This window comes from Manacus candei, unplaced genomic scaffold (assembly GCF_025592945.1).
Source record: "Manacus candei isolate 608988 ecotype Guabito, Panama unplaced genomic scaffold, ASM2559294v1 h1tg000049l, whole genome shotgun sequence".
Taxonomy (NCBI): domain Eukaryota; kingdom Metazoa; phylum Chordata; class Aves; order Passeriformes; family Pipridae; genus Manacus; species Manacus candei.
This window is the reverse complement of record NW_026138097.1, coordinates 32,313,540-32,330,266: the sequence shown is the minus strand read 5'-3', so window position 1 is coordinate 32,330,266 and position 16,727 is coordinate 32,313,540. Positions and strand designations below refer to the sequence as shown.

Below are 16,727 nucleotides of genomic sequence, written 5' to 3'. Positions count from 1 at the left end.
TATTACCTTTGATAAGAAAGCAGGACATCATTGTCAACAGTGACTGACCTGTAATAAATGGGGACTTGCAAACACCAAAGTTGTTCCATTTTCTTAGTTAGGAGCATCCCAGTTGCATAAGTGTCTCCTAGAAGAGTAAGGCTAAGCCATGAATTTCAGGATGTCATACAAAATTCCAAAGAACTTGTGCTAAGTCAGAACAAGGTTTTGACTTCAGTCCAACTCTCTCTCTTAATATGATCCAAAACCATGAAAATTATACATTTATCCTTAATGCCAGTGGGAAACTGTCTGCCTTATGCTTTGGTTTTATATGGAAAAGGCTAAGCAGGAGTCACAACTGCCCAGATTTGAGAGAAGGTGTTTTCTGATACAGATGTTTTCAAGAAGACCTATGCTGCTGCAGTAACAAAATTGCTGCTGAACAGATGGATTGGACCATTTGTGCTCTTTTACCTCAGTGTTCAGTAAAGAACACTGCAGGAAAAGTGCAGATGCTCCCAGAATCTCTTGCAATTCCTTTACTTCAAGTGTAATAGAAAGAGTAAAGGTTGTGCAATAGCTAAGATACTTCCCCAAAGAATAAAATTATAGTACTCCAGATCAACCTGATGTATCCTAAACTATTATAGCAAACTGTCCAGCAAAGCTGGAGCCATCTCTCAGTCTACTGATAAAAAAAGCAGACAGACGGGTTCCTTTAATTTGGCTAACAAAGACCGTCAAAGACATCTGGCTAGCACTTCACCCTGTGATGTTAAATCTGACAAAAATCCCAAGATTTTGGGGATATCTTCATTCATTCTTTTCATTTAAAGTGACTTACTACTGTTTTTGAAAATCTGATGACATCTTTTGTTTTATTTCCAAATGCTGATGGACATGATCAGGAAAAACATTGATTCAACATTAGCTGGACCTGTAAATGAACCAGTAGTCCTCACCTTCACTGTTTGCGCATAAGGAAAATTAAGTACATTAGAAGGAGATGAAATTCAATAGTGCATGCATGTAGAGTCTTTCTGACCTTCTGCAAGACATTTAACATTTATATCTTTGTTTCTCGAATGCAGAAGACTGTTTACTTCCAGGGGGTGGGGCAGTTTACCACATTTCTAAATTCCTTCACACAAAAAAAACACTCTGTAGGATTCTGTGGTGGACACTTCCTATAGAATTTCAGGCAAATGCCTTTTTAGGGCTTCCACTAATAGTACGAAACTTATTTATGCCAGGGACGCATTACCTTAACAATTTCTCAATTAAGGGTAAGATCTCCATATTCAAATTCAAAAGACTCTTACAGCAGCCACGCTTAAGGGAAGACTGAAAGGTTTGTTTTACCAAAGTTAGTATAGCTCATTGCAGAACTTCCTCCCATGTTTGTTTGATTAGATCCAAGAAGAGTGTAATGACATGGATACAATAATGAATGCTTTTACATGGCACATGACCTTAGGTCACAAAAAAAGCACTCAGCTATAACAAATGCCCCAGTGTGAACACTGCTTCTAAACCCAAGGTAATCCATAAATCTCTTTGTAACTCAAAAGTTATCTCTTAGACTGTCATCTTTTTGTAATGCTTTGATAGCAAAGCACTGAGAGAAGAGAAAATGGCTGTTTGTTACTGGTGGTACTTGGGCTTGGCTGCTTGGTAGGATTTACATATTCCAGACTTGCTTCTGAAATTCATCCGCATATCTATTGAATTACAATGATTTCAGGGCTCAAATAAACTAAACGAGGCACTTCTTAAAAGCATTAATGAGGCCAAGAAGATTCATCTGGTCCCAAGCCATCTGCGAGAGAAGTTTGTGCTACGTTTTGCTATTTGTTCCCGCACAGTGGAATCCACCCACATCAAGTTTGCCTGGCAGCACATCTCACAGCTGGCAACTGATCTTCTGAAAACATGGGAGCAAAACCACCAACAGGAGTAACAGCAGTGAAGTACAAGTGGAGATGAGGTAATTAACTGGCTTTCTCTGTGTTGCCAAGTTTTATTTTAGGGGCAGGTGGGAAAGTAAAATTAGGAAGGAAAAAGATACAAAAACTGTTGTTACATAGCCCAGCTGCAGTAGCAAAATCCTTGCCAGCAAGTTGCGTTGTAATTTTTATTTACTGTAGTTTCATCTTGCCTATTTCCAGGATGCACATAGCCAAGGAGACTCGAGCTGTCATTTCTTACCAGTTTGTAATCGAGAGCATTTATTCAATCAGGCAATGGAAACAGAAGGGTTAGTGCTCCCTCTGTTGTCCCCACACTCCTCTAGCACACCCACTTCTTCCTTCACAGATAAAACTGATAGGTCTTATAAGCAATGAATTTAATGTTACTATGGCTTCAGAAGAAATCCAAGTTGGGGAAGTTCAGTAACCTGTTTGGGTCCTATCTAAATAGCCATGCACAGATGTCATTGTTAGAATTTAGGGCACTGTCATATCATGACATACTGCAGTAATTTTGTAAATGAACAAAGGACAAAGGACTTCAAGACTTCCTTCACTGCATAGCCACATTGAGGGGAGTGACCACTAAGTGAACACTAACCATCCTTCTGGCAGGTTCTCTACTTTCCCCTAAAGGGTTTGGTTTTAAAACAGCCATTTTGTCAAATATCAGCAAAGAAGTTATGCTGGCTTTTGGTTTCCACTTTGATCATTCATAATGAGGCCTCTTAAAAACTCTTGATGAAGAATTTTGTCAAAAGCCATGTGCTACCTGGCATTCTGTATTTTTAACCAAGTTACTATAAGCAGTGATTACTTGAAAATAATCTGTAAGATATGTTCTGTGAAATTAAGTTATGATTACTTTTTATGGCTACTGTTCTGCTTACTTCATTGTGTAATAAATCTTTGAGAAAATGTGCTAAGAAATGTGATGGCAAAAAATGTTACTTTTTGTTTCTCAAATTAGCTAACAAATGTGTAAAAAAATGACAATAAAAATAGAAATTAAGAGAACTAACACTCAAAATATGCAGTGGTTCCCTCTTCAGTGGTTTTCGTCCAGTAACAGTGATATGTGGAATATGAAAATACTGGAAAACAACTTTCACAGAAAGTCAAATCACGTGTACTTGACACAAAGCATTGATATGTCATCCTGTTGAAGGCAGGTACAGTAAAGACCTAAAATGAAAGTCAGAGGTAAAATGGAAGTCAGAACAATATTTGACTTTAAGAAGTACTTTTGCTGTTTTTAAAACATGGATTCCAGACAGTTATTTCTATGCAAATAAGAACAACCTACTTAGCTACTCCAAGAAAAATAATATGTAGGATTAATTTCTACATTTGCATTTTAATCTTCCTTTTACTGCTCATATTAACTTCTAAAACATCTTGAACAACTTGCACAATTATTCAGCTTTCTTCCTCCATGCCTTGCGAATATACTTCCTACGGCTGGGAAGTTGCAAGTACACCAGGAAACATGGAATGGGACAGTTAATTTGGCACGTGGTCTGTTCCTACCCACTGTCTTTCCAGAAGGGATTAACTAAGTTGAATATGGACTGTGTGGATTTTTCTGTTGATTCTTAATCTCTCACATCTGAGGTGCAAACTAGGAAGGACCCCTATTTCTTTAAGGAATTGATTTCCCAGAATGGGTGACAAATCAATCTAGCAAAACCCTGTAATATTCGAGGAGGTGACTCGGCCATTTCACAAGACACTCCTCTCATCTACAGTATCAGAAATTTTGATAGCATCATTCTATTTAGCAGAACCAATATGAAATTAAGCTTTGCTGTAGTAGCACAATGCAATAGATTGGCAAACTGAAGAGAGTGGAAAATGCTGGCAGTTGTTTCCTTTCTCTGTTAGTCTTTTTTAAAACAACATTCCTTCATTCTCATGACCTGGAAAACAGTGTTCATCCATAACACATATGATCCACACTGATACAATTTTACAACTTTTACATTATGAAAACTCTAGAATCTTGGAGCCAGAGAGGAATTACAGCTTGTCTATGAGACAGACCAGTAATTTGCATGTGAAATATATAACCAGGTCTGTCCAGGGATTAAAAAAAAAAAATAAATCAGATTTGGATCAAAGCTATCATAGAGTTAATCCAGGATAATTCCACTGAAATGAAATGGAGTTGCTTTGGTGTTAAGTGACTGTAATTGAGATTAAATGTGACTATTAAGTATTGGAAAAGAAAGGCATAAGGTAAGGAAACATTAAATTAAACTTAAGGAGATGTTGGTGGAAATCCTCTCCATGGAAACCAGAGCAGAGGTGGATGATGCACACCTGTGTGAGCCTCAAACTGCTGTAAAACTGGGATGCAGGCAGGCTGCACATCCAAACTCAGGAGGAGTGAAATGTTCCCAACAGCCCAGAAATTAGATATAGATCCCTCTAGACATTTGTGGGAAAATCTTGCCAAAATCAACATTCAGTTAAGCATTTTTCAGTATATGGATACCAGTTTTAGAAAAGGCTGTTGTCTATGTACCAAAACTCCTGTTGGCAAAGAATTTAGGATAAAGGCTAATTTAAAATATAAATACAGTAAAAGTTAATTTATTTAATAGAAGTGACACGTAAATCTTCTAATAAACAACAGTGACAAGACCCATAGAATTACATTTCCCCATGGCTAGCCCAATACAGAAATCTGAAGTTCACAGTTCTAGTTTTTCTGAAATTCTGGGATGATTTGAATATGTAACTAGTGAAGGCCTTCATAGTATTCAGTCTCTAACACCCTCTTTTTCCCATGGGATAATTCCTTTGTAAACTATTAATGTTAGGTCATCTGAAAAGGAAATCTGGGCTATGTAATCAACTCAAGAACAAGTGTTGAAAAGAACATTTTGAAAGAAGAACATAACTGCTGTTTCTGTTCTGTAACTTTGCAACATATCTGTAAGTGAGAAACACTGTATTTATGAATAGTTGGTATGTTAACCTGCATTTATGGTGCCTTTTGTGCAAAAGCTAATACAGTCTGTGCCGATTAATACTGTTCGATATTAAAAATAATTACAAAATCTCAGAATTGTACTTTAGTAGAATACCCACAAGGACAACTGCAGCTATCAGAGAAGGGGGAAAAAAGCTAACTTTTCAGTACCCACAATTTATTTTTTTTAAAAGTAGCAGAGTACTAGTACAGTATTCACATTCTTAATGGGAGATTATATTTTATTACTGATGGTGAAATATTGAAAAGATATGTATTTATGAAAGTATTGGTAATATATTATACTCTGAACTGCATTATAAATATTAAATTTCTAATTTACTCTTGCCTTTACATATAAGATTCTGCTCATGGTTGTTGTTTTGCTGTTGTAATTGTTTCCTGTAAGGATAACATATGTGATGAGTAGTATTCACATTGCAGTTGCCTTACAGCAGCAGTCTAAACCTTGAGAGGTATAAACTTCAATTGCTCAAAGACAGAATGAGAAATAAAACTGAGAACTCTGATGACCCAGGTGGTTGGTGGGGGCAGATTAAATAACCATCAGTAGATAATATCTACATAGCATATGTAGAGTTTGTGTGACTTAAATGGAAAAATAATCAGATGCTTAATGCTCTAATTGTAATTTGTGAGCTGTTGACTTCCTTTAAAATCTGTGTCCAAACCCTGCTGAACAGACATGTAGTTTTTAACTACAACATTAATAAATAGAAACAAATCTATGATTATGGTCTGTCTTTGTTCTTAAACAAGCTTTTCCCATCTTATTCATGCCAGATGTGCTGTAAGAGGTCCAACTTCCCCACTAATATCAAGTCAGTGCCCTGATTTTCACCATCGATCACTTTTTCCTCAGTGTGTCCTTCAAATTAATTACTTTGCAAATGGGAGTTTGCAAACTTTCCTGAGGGAAGTTCCTCCTCAGCAACATGCATCTGAAAAATACATGGATATAACCAGGGCCATGCCGTTCCTTCTGTAAAGTTCTGCACAGTCCTGCAGCTGGATCTGACACTGGAGCCAGCTGCCCAGCTTTGGCTTTGGTTTGCAGCTCCAGAGCCATCAGGTAGGACAGGGAAGGGGCCCATCTCATTAGTCCTGCCTGACTATGTCCCCAGGGGCAGCTTGCAGCTGCAGGCTCTTTTGCTCCCTGCCCATGTGCAACCCAAGGGAAATTGGGGAAGCATGCCTTGGGAAAAAATTGATGGCAGCAGTGTCACAAACTCTAAATGTTGGGTTTAGAGCCCAATTAGGTTAGCCCAGTTGGGTCCGAGATGATAGCTCGCATACTAGCCCAGACAGTTTAATATGCTGTCTGCACTAATGGTGTAACAAGCTTAATGTATAACAAAAACCTGACAGTAACTGCAAGAAATGTTTCTCATGGGAAATTAAATGTCCACCCACACACAAGTGTCTATGTTAATACCAGAGGTGTAATTGGAGCTTAGTGTGCTAATTTGCATCTAGTTTGATGTGCTAATTTGGATGTGGGTTGGTGTGATCCAGCTAGGGACTCCACAATCAGATTCAGCACATGGCATACATCCACCTGGGCCACCGTCCCCTGCAAGGCATTGTGCCATTCATCGTGTCCCTCTGCCACAAAGTCCAGCTACTGCTGCTCAGACCTTCAGCAGAGTTGTTCTCCCATAAAGGCCTGTCCAGCGGCTGTTGTTTCCAGGAGTGTTAGACAGCACCACTTTCTGACACTGCTGTGGTGGCCCTGCAACTGTGCCACAGGAGTGGAGATGAACAGGTGGCTGTGGAGGTCGAGTGCTGTGTGCGAGGAAGGGTCGGGCGCCCATCGCTGACACCCAAGTCACGACGGGGGCCAGGGCTTTGTCTGGTCCCATCTTCCCTGGAACCTGCCTCTCACGGAGCTTGTCCTGCTCAGAGTGGGGTTGTCAAAGAGCGAGCCCAGGACCCAACTGCATGGACACCTCTGAGGAGAGCAAAGGGCACCCAGGGGGTCTTCTTACTGGGAGGAGAGGAAGGAACAGCGGGTAACTGGGGTGTGTTGATGGGAGGTTGCCACCCTGCCATTTTGAGCAGCCAGAGTCGAGTTTGGCACAGAAAGAGCCGCAGCAATTCTGCTCCTTTGGTCACCGAACTGTGCATGAAGGCAAGGGCCTCCTCTGCCTCGCAGGAACAGTGCATCTCCGTGTTGCCATTTCCCGCCGCTACTGAAAATGGGCTGGACAGGCAATAAACGTGACATTCCCCAGCCTCTCCCTTCTCGGCCGCTCTAACTTCCAGCCGAGGAACCAAGCTTTCCTTTATGAGGAAAGTTTTTGCGCAGCGCGTGGCAAGGGCTGGCAGGCCGCCAAAGCCGCCCTGGGCAAGCCACAGCAGCCGGAACGCCGACTGGCACACGCCTGCCGGGACCAGACGGGCATGCCCAGGCCCGCCAGCGGAGGATTTAGCGGGGAAGGCGGGAAGGGCGCGGGTGGGACGGGGGGGGCGATGGGAAGAAGCTGGGCGGCGGACGCAGGGCACGCGCGCATCGGCCCGCGCGCTGAAGGCGGGACGGGCCTGGCCCCGCCCCCAAGGCACGGACCCCGCGCCCATTGGAGGGCGCGCGCCTCTGGTGCAGCCAATGGGGACCGCCGGCCCGCCCTGCCGCGCACCTTCCACCCAGCGCCTCGGCGAGCCCGATGACGTCACGAACCGAGCCCGCCCCTCTCCCCCTCGCCCTCCCTTCCGCTCTCTAATTGACTGCGTCTCGCGGAGCCCTGTTACCTGATTGGCGGGTGGGACGGGGGCGGGGCTGGAAGCAGCGCGAGCGCGCGCTGTGCGCGGAGGCGGCGGCGGCCGGTGGGTGCGGGGGGCGCGCGTGGCGCGGGGCGGGAGCGGCGGAGCTGCGGGAATTCCCGGGCCCCGCGCAGCCCGTCTGGGGCCTGGGGAGGGGGGTCCCTTCGTCCCTGTGGAGGGGCCAGCGCCGCCGAGGAGCCCTCAAGGCTCCGGGCTCGGCTTCCCGGCGTGGTATGAGGGGACCCTTCCGCAGCCAGACCCGCGAGGGCCCCTGGGCTGAGGAGCCCCGGGCTGAAGGGCCGTGGCTGCCGGCGGGGCCGCATCGTCCTGTGCGCGCTGGGCTCAGCCGATCCCGGGCAGCTTCCCGCTGGGATTGCTCGCCTGCGGGCTATGAATGGGGGGTGTGCCCGTGTGCTTCCCGGTGGTTCCCTGGCCTGCAGGCGGGCGTGCCCCTGGTGCGTCCTGATGTGCCTCTGTGTGCCAGAAATTCATTCGTGTCAGTGCTTGAATAAACCTCCTCCCAGCTTCAGGCACTCAGAGGGAAGTACGATGTCCTTGTCTGGGAACAGCTCCGGCTGAACGTGTGCGCGTTTGGCTGTCTCCTAGGGGAGAAATAGCGTGGCTGTGAGGGCAAGTAACAGGGATTAGAATAGGGGGAGAGAATATGATACTAGGAGATACCTCAGAAGTATATAAGTGTCTAAAAGGAGGGTATGAAGAGAATGGAGCCAGGCTCTTCTCGGTAGTGACAAGAGGCAACTTATGCCCAGGAAGTTCCACCTAACGTGAGGTGACTGAGCACTGGAACAGATTGCCCAGAGAGATTGTGGAGTCTCCCTCACTGGAGATGTTCAAGAGCTGTGTGGACACAGTCACAACGCACACAGCAACGTGCTCTGGGATGACCCTGCTTGAGCAGGGAGGTTGGATCAGATAACCCACTGTGTGCCCTGGCAACCTGACCCATTCCCTGATTCGGTGAAAAACCAAACTGAAATTTTAAACTGGCTACCACTGTTCACTTCTTACGACCTTCCCTCGGTGCTGTGAAGGTGATTGCTAAATCCTTAAGGGAGTGGTAGTGACCTTGAGGTTTTATTTTCTGAATCATGGAAGTTATGGGAATATTTCATGGGAGCAAATGCATGCTATTAAACTTTTTCTGAACTTAGCTTTTATGGTGCATAAGATGTTTTTGATTCAACAGTTACAAAAAAGTTATGTGCACAGTGACAGCTGTTTAGTAGTTGTTTAGAGAAGTCTTTCATCTCCTGTTCAGTCACCTGTCACTCAGCTACAGATGGATTATGATGTGAATTTACCCTGGATTCGGTAGGCAGAAGTGAGACTTCTTATGGTGCAAAAGATGGCAGTAATTTTTCAGAGAGAAAGTCTTATTTTTGTGGTAGTTATTTTGTTTGTTTTCATTGGATTTGGTTGTAAAGGCACCAGATTTACAGGTAAAATGTATTTTGACTTTTCTAAACAGCTCTACAAAGTTAGGCTGAAGTCTAAAAAAAAATTCGAAAGAGAATGGTTTACCTACTCATTATTTATTATGTGTGTAAACCATATAATCATATGCACAATAATCATCTGTGCTCTCTATTGTCTAATGCTGATTCAAGACTTTTAAAAAATAATTAGAGAGGAAAGACCCCACACCCTGTATCCCTATGTTCTGTTCTGTCTTCCCAGTCTCGTATGAACATTGCACCTGTACCTTCATCTGCACTTGTACATAGTCTGTAGCTGATTCAGAAGAAGACTGCAAGTTGACTCATCCTCTGTTGGAAGAGTTGCAGAATGTATGGACCTACTCTTTAATAGTTTTTGTTTTAAGTGTTCCCTGTCTGGAACGTGCTTGTACATATTGAAGTTAATAAAAAAATCCTATTAACTTACTGAAGTAAAAAAACCCTGGAAATTATGTCCCTTATGGACAAATAAGGAGATCAAAATTACTACATTAAGAGCTTTCTGCAAACCCTGTTGAGGCAGCAGTAGGTTTCTCTCAATTTTTTTTGTTCCAGTGTCCTCTGAAATGATGCATTCTTGGTGTTGCTTGCAATGTCTCTGCACATGATGCTTTGCAGAGGAAGAAGATACATCATAAACATGAACAAATCATATCAGGTCTTAAAAAAATGCTTCTTCTGTTCCAAATGTCATCTTTACTATTTCTTTAAGTAAAAAATCATTAAATTTAAATTTCTCTTTTTAAAACTGAGAAATAAGCATTACTTTAAATATGCAAGAACTTCGTTTCTACAAAGTGTAAAATGGGGACATTTTAGTGCATTCTAAATGAAATAGTTTTGAACTTGCTGTGAATCTGTAAATATTATCTTACTCTGAAAGTTTACCACACTCAGACTTATTCATTCTGCTTTTACCTCCCCTCAGAGACTTTGTGTATAATTTTGTTTATTAGCTTCATTGTTTCCTTTTTATTACCATCACTGTAATAAACAGTCATTCTGACAGCGGTGTATAATCTGTCCTCCTCTGCACTGTGCCTTATTCTGTCAAATAAGAGTGAAAGCACTGGTGATTTCATTTAACAAGGCCAATTTTTGCTTTGCCATCTGTTACCATTCTTTGCAGTCTACTTACCTCCCCAGGAGACCTCTGGTTAGCAGCACATTCTCTGCTTTTTTCTTCACTCCTCCCTTTTTTTTTTCTTCTTCTTTTCTTTTTTCAAACGGGGTAGAAAAGAGAACCTCAATCTAAATGCCTTTACACCACAAACCTGGTTGCTTTTTGAAAATGGCAAAGTGTCAGGACTGCTTGAGTATCTTGCAACATCTGCTGCACTATTTCTCTAATTGAAATGTTATGTGTTTCATGTGCATGTATTTAGGAAAGGGGAGAAGTAACCTGTGCAAATGGCTGTGAAATGCATTTTGTAACTGCAGGTATTTTCTGTTCCAGCGTCAGTGATGGAGGCCCCCACCCCCAGCTCCGTGCACCTCAGTGACTGGCAGAGAAGTTACTTTGCTATTACCTCTGACACCTGCACACCTGCACAGAAGGCAGATGAGTACCGTGCCAAAATCCTGCATATTCAGTATGCATGGGCAAACTCTGAGATCTCCCAGGCCTGTGCTGCCAACCTGTTCAAAAAGTACGCGGAGAAATACTCTGCAATTATTGACTCTGGCAACGTGGAGACTGGCTTGAATAACTATGCGGAAAACATTTTGACTTTGGCAAAGTGTCAGCAGAATGACAGTGACAAGTGGCAATCTGCTTTGACAACAGATAATGTATTTGAATTAAAGTGTGTGCAAGAGAGGATGCAGGCTGGCAAAATTTTCCAGAGCTCTCAGATGGCACCAACAGATGCCTGTGTACAAGCTGATAAGGGGGTCAGTGCCTCCGCTGCTCCAGCTCTTTCTAAACTCGGTGTCTTAGGCAGTGCCGGAGAGACTGAGCTCTGTGCTGGCTCAGCAAAATGTGCAAGTCAGGGACCAGATCTCCTGGAGCATCCCTCATCTTTAAAGTCTCTTCAAAGCCGTGTGCCCCCTGTGACCAAAACTTCAGATACACTGCTTGCTGCTTCAGCCTCCTTAAGCAAAAGGGTTCAACCAGTTTTCCAGGCAACTCCACTGTTTGGAAGTAAAGAAGCCACAAGTAGTAGTTCTCTGAAAATGTCAGGTAACTCTTGTGATGGGCAAAATTTGTCTCTTTTTAACCAGTCAGCTGCACCTGCTTGGTCTGCAAGTTCTGGGAAAAGAAAAGCATTCTATGGTCTGGCTGATGAAAGCAGCACAGTTATTCCTAGCCTTGCTCCGTGCCAGCCTCTCATTAGCACAGAAACCAGTAGTTTTTCAGGGCACAGAAATAGAAATGAAGAGAGCAGTGCTCCAGGTTTTAAAACTGCAAAAGAACAGCTGTGGGTGGATCAGCAAAAGAAATCTCAAAACCAACCCCAGCGTGCACCAGTCTCATCATATGGAGGTGTAAAGAAATCTCTGGGTGCAGGCAGGTCTCGGGGTCCATTTGGCAAGTTTGTTCCTCCCGTTCCAAAGCAAGATGGAAGTGAAAATGAAGGAGCACAGTGTAAACCTCACACAAGAGAACCAACAGATTCATTGTTGCCTGTAGATGAACGGCTGAAAAACATAGAACCAAAAATGGTTGAGCTCATTATGCATGAGATCATGGACCACGGGCCCCCGGTCAACTGGGATGACATCGCCGGAGTTGAGTTTGCTAAAGCTACTATAAAGGAAATAGTGGTCTGGCCTATGCTGAGGCCAGACATCTTCACTGGGTTGCGTGGTCCTCCTAAAGGAATTCTGCTCTTTGGCCCCCCTGGGACTGGCAAGACTCTCATAGGCAAGTGCATTGCATGCCAGTCTGGAGCAACTTTTTTTAGCATCAGTGCCTCTTCTTTGACTTCCAAATGGGTGGGTGAGGGGGAAAAGATGGTCCGTGCACTGTTTACTGTGGCACGATGTCAACAGCCAGCAGTGATTTTCATTGATGAAATTGATTCTCTTCTGTCTCAACGTGGGGAGGGGGAGCATGAGTCGTCAAGAAGAATAAAAACTGAATTTCTGGTCCAGTTAGATGGGGCAACAACCTCCTCTGAAGATCGTATTCTAGTGGTTGGGGCAACAAATCGACCCCAAGAGATCGATGAAGCTGCCCGAAGGAGACTGGTAAAGAGACTGTACATCCCTCTTCCAGAGGCCTCAGCCAGGAAGCAGATTGTTACTCGTCTCATGTCCAAGGAGCACTGCTCCCTAAATGAAGAGGAAATTGAACTTATAGTTAAGAAATCTGATGGGTTTTCTGGGGCAGACATGACACAGCTCTGCCGGGAAGCGTCTCTGGGCCCCATCCGCAGTCTGCAGTCCATGGACATTGCAACCATCCTGCCAGAGCAAGTACGGCCCATCGCTTTCCTGGATTTTGAGAGTGCCTTCAGGACTGTGCGGCCCAGCGTCTCCTCCAAGGACCTGGAGCTCTATGAAACCTGGAACCAGACATTTGGCTGTGGTAGATGAACTGCATCCTAACTGTTACACAGGAACATTCCTTTAATACTGCCACATATTAAACGTGGTAATTTAGAGTTGCCTGCACTTCTTTTTGTTTCTGTCTGGGAATTAAACCTTCTTACATTATGCAGGCAGATGTCCAGGCTCTGGCCTGAGGTTTTGCCAGCTGAAAAGACCGTGAGGAACTACTGGTCACAAGATGAAAAATTGCTGAACACCGGTAACAGCGAGAAGCTGACAAAATTTACAGATAGCTGCTGTGAAAGATGGACAAATTTCACTGATGTTTAAGGGAAGGTGGTCAAACCTCACATATAATTGAAGGGAATACTGGGGGGAATCTTGCAAAGCCCACCATGTTGTATTGGAAGAGGATCCAAGTAATATCAGAAATAGCAATTTTGGGTAGAGATGTAGCAAAACTGAGATTAATGGGGAAAAGTAGTTAGAAACGCATTTTTTGGGAGGAGACAGGAGCAGAGGGAGAAAGGGATGTGGATGTGGAGTTGCATGGAAAAATAAAAGGGGGAATAAAAGGGGAAAGTCTCTTGAGCAGTGCTGTTGTCAACCTTGTGACACATCACTGCAGTCTATCCCAGCTTCTTATTAAAAACTTTTTCTGATGATCTTCTGCCTGACCATGCTTTCTGTGCTGTATCAGCATGTGCAGATGTGTTTTATTGGGAGGTCTGGACACCTGCAACTGGAGAAGAGGCCATGAATCATAGGGGCATTAGGACCTAGGGCCAGCCCAGTGTGCGTATGACCAGGTGCTGTAGGGATCCCTGTGTGTGTGCAAACTTCACTAACAAAACTCACTGGCAAACGAGGCTGGACTAGCTGGCAAGTAGGAGGAAAACATCATTTGGAAAGAGCCCAGGTATAAGCCAGTGGCAGGGCAAGGAGGCTTAGGATCTGGGAATGGATATTTGATGAACTTAAATTCAAAGGCTCCATGAGCATGGTGTCCTTGTGAAGCTGGAGAGTGGGGGGTTTGTGTCTCACACTGGTGAACTTCGGTCCCGTTTGGCTGGAGATGAGGGACAGGATGGGGCTGTTGATGGATTTGTGTGAGTGCATTTGCTGCGTGTGTGTGTGCTCTGCACCCTAGTTTTCGTGTGTGTGTTGCTCCCAAATGTTTGGATTAGGGGCTCAGCCTTGCTCCTGGATGGACCCACAAGCAGAAACAACAGCAGCTGCATCCATCAAACTAAGATGGAAGATGCCTTACTCCAAGAGTGCTGGGTTCTGGTGATAAGGAAGGAGAAATCTTGTGTCCCAACATTGACTTGAGTTTCACTGCTCCTTAAAAAATCTTGATACAACAATGGTAAAATTTCTGACTAGCTCATATTTGGCATTTCTTACCTAAGGTATGAAAGAATGCATGGCATTTTGTTCACATAATCTGTCCTTGCCCACTGGCTGGACAGAGCTGCCCCTGAAGGGAAAATAAATGGAAAGCTTTCTTTTGGATTCGTTTGTTAGTGTGGCAGAGCTGACTGTTGTGGTGTCCATGCTTCATTTTCAGTTCCTCTAAGGCACTTTTTCTCCTATTCGGGAAAAAGCAGAGCTTAAAAGCTAGTCTTACTTAGATTTTTCTGAAAATGGATAAATGCTGTTTAGCTAGCATTTTTTTAAAGCCATCTGGGAACTTCAGGGCCCAGGAGACTATAGTGAGCCTTGAATCTAGAATAATTTGGAAGACTTTGAATTTCTTAGAGCTCATCCTGATTTAAACACAAAAGTCAGTTTTATTCCTAGCTCATGTTTCTGGTAAAGTCTGGTATGTATTAGAAATCGTTTTGCAGGGATGTAAAAGTTTAGATATGGGAATTTATCTTCAGTTTTGAAATAGTGATCGTAGAATAATTAGATTATTTTGTAAGGATAAATGTGTGATGTGGTCCAAACTGATTGACTTTTGTGCCACTTGGGTAAAGATTATGAGATTAAGTCTGCTTTTACAAGTTCAATATTGGAGAGCTATAAACATCTATTAGGTGAGATTTTTGCACTCTCCCAGTATTTCTTTAAAATCATTGCTCAGGCAAGTGAATGAAACACCAGTGAATTTTACTTGTTTAGTAAAACCTAAGGGTTGCTCCAGGGTAATAAATTCCTTATGTATGGATAAATAATTGCCTTATTTATGCTGGGAATTACTCTGGTATGCTATGTGAGCATTCTGTGGTCATCTGTGTGTCTGAATATTCACATTTTAATACAAATGGCTCTACAGAAGGACCAGTGAGAATGCACATGGTAATAGACAATAACATTCCCCCTCAGATGACTAGGACTGGGACAAAAGTGCTGTGCAGCTGTATGAGTCTCCTGCAAAGTGGAACCTGTGAAAGAGATAAAAGGTAGAACCACAACACCAGACAAGAGTGTTCTTCCTCCTACTTCTTATGTTACTCATTACTTAGCCCTCTCTTGAATTACATGAACGTGCCTTTTTTTTCTTTTTTCTTTTTAGGAAACACATAGAAATAATGAAAGGATACGTTAGGTAAAGATTATTCTGTTTTAGTAATGATGCAGGTAATACAGCCATCTCTTCAGCCATGTAGCATTATTCAGGCTTTGCTGCAGGGCTCACGAGTCAGCAGGACTTCCAATGTTACCCCAATATGTGCTTCATAACCCGCTATAACAGAGCCACCACACAAGCCATTAGATTGCAGTAACATAATTTCCCAAAATATAGAAAATTGCACAGAAGTGGGGCATGATTGTAATTTAAGGGAAATGGTGCAGATAAATCCACCTTAATGGATCTGTTTAGTGTATGCAGAAACCTGTGTACTTCATTATTTATTCTTTTTGGCTGGCTGAACTTTGGAAGAAGAAATGCAAGACTCTCCTCTGGTTTTGTAGTTCGGCAGCACTTGATGCACAATCTCTTAGTTTCTTTTAAAGGTAAATAATTGCAGTCCTGGAAAAGTGAGGTCTCATTAATAAACAAAGCAATTCAGAATCTCCATTTTCTCAGTGCATCTTGTATTTGAGTTAGCTAAATTGTCTCAGAACAGTATGAAATCCCCAGGGGAATTTTCATTTACAGAAAACTGTGCCAACACAAGTAGGGGAAAAGCTGATGAGGCAGCAACGATCATCACCTGCTAAGGTGAGTGGATCAGACTGGCCTCGAAGAGCATCGCTGAGATTGTCCTTTTGAAATAAGGCAGTTTCTTTCTAATAGGAATTATGGAACTACTCACAAGCCAACGTGCCATTGGAAAACAACCTACCAAATAAGCAAAAATGACTATTAAGGTGATAATTTTGCTGGCAGTGAGAGTTCGGTCTTAGTGAGCACTTAGATTAATTAGGACTTAAAAGATGCTTTGAACGGAAAGATACACAAGGAATGTTTGCACTTGTCTTCAAACTTATGAGTGGGCATTCCTTTGAAATTTAAATGAAAGGGCAGACTTGGGAGAGTTTTGAAAGAAGGCTCCTGAGTAGTTTTCATACCTAAAGAGGTACTCTGGCAGTCTAACCTTGGCTAACAGCCAGGTGCCCACCCAGCCCGTCAGTCACTCACTCCTCAGTGGCATACAGGGGACAAAATAGGGTGAGAGGGCTTGTGGGATGAGGTAAAGACGGGGAGATCACTCACCAGTTACCACTGTGGGCAAAACTCACTCGGCATGGGGCAAATTAACTTATTGCCAATTAAAATACATTAAAACATTGAAACAATACCTTTGCTCCCTTTGTTTACTACCTCTGTTGTTTCAAACTCAACTTCATTCCCAGCTCTTCTACCCTGGTGTCACAGGGCATAGGTGGGTGGGATGTTGCAGTCAGTTTCTCACTGCAGCTCCTTCCTCCTCATGTTTTTCTTCTGCACTGCTACAGGCACTCTGTATATTTAGGAATATCCATCTACTCTGACATGGGCTGTCTCATGGGCTGCAGTGTAGATATCTGCTCCACCATGGGTCTGTTGGAACCAGACGTGTCCAGTGCAGGGCAACCCCTGGCCTTTCTCCA

General features: G+C 43.3%; 2 protein-coding genes across 7 annotated transcripts in view; both read left to right on the top strand.

Annotated features, from left to right (window-relative positions):
- The window catches only part of DDC (dopa decarboxylase), a 71,985-nt gene extending 66,307 nt beyond the window's left edge, over positions 1-5,678 (top strand). For all 3 annotated transcript variants that reach the window (XM_051799023.1, XM_051799022.1, XM_051799025.1), the window contains exon 14: positions 1,727-5,678. In XM_051799023.1, coding sequence (XP_051654983.1) covers positions 1,727-1,942 — 216 coding nt within the window. In that variant the 3' untranslated portion in view covers positions 1,943-5,678. The remainder of the gene's footprint in view (positions 1-1,726) is intronic.
- Positions 5,679-7,684: 2,006 nt separating this feature from the next.
- FIGNL1 (fidgetin like 1) lies at positions 7,685-16,517 on the top strand. Of its 4 annotated transcripts, none has more exons than XM_051798996.1 (3): positions 7,685-7,773; positions 9,409-9,518; positions 10,645-16,517. In XM_051798996.1, the coding sequence occupies exon 3, from the start codon at positions 10,653-10,655 to the stop codon at positions 12,726-12,728; it is 2,076 nt and encodes a 691-aa protein (XP_051654956.1). In that variant the 5' UTR covers positions 7,685-7,773; positions 9,409-9,518; positions 10,645-10,652; the 3' UTR covers positions 12,729-16,517. The 4 variants fall into 4 exon arrangements, with proteins under 4 accessions (XP_051654956.1, XP_051654957.1, XP_051654953.1 ...); XM_051798995.1 differs by lacking the exon at positions 7,685-7,773 and adding an exon at positions 7,830-7,941; XM_051798997.1 differs by lacking the exon at positions 9,409-9,518 and having other exon boundaries at positions 7,712-7,773.
- The last annotated feature ends 210 nt before the right edge of the window (positions 16,518-16,727 follow it).

What these genes read in the sequence shown, in the direction of transcription:
- FIGNL1 (XM_051798996.1), top strand. Translation starts at nt 10,653, where the DNA reads ATGGAGGCCCCCACCCCCAGCTCCGTGCACCTCAGTGACTGGCAGAGA.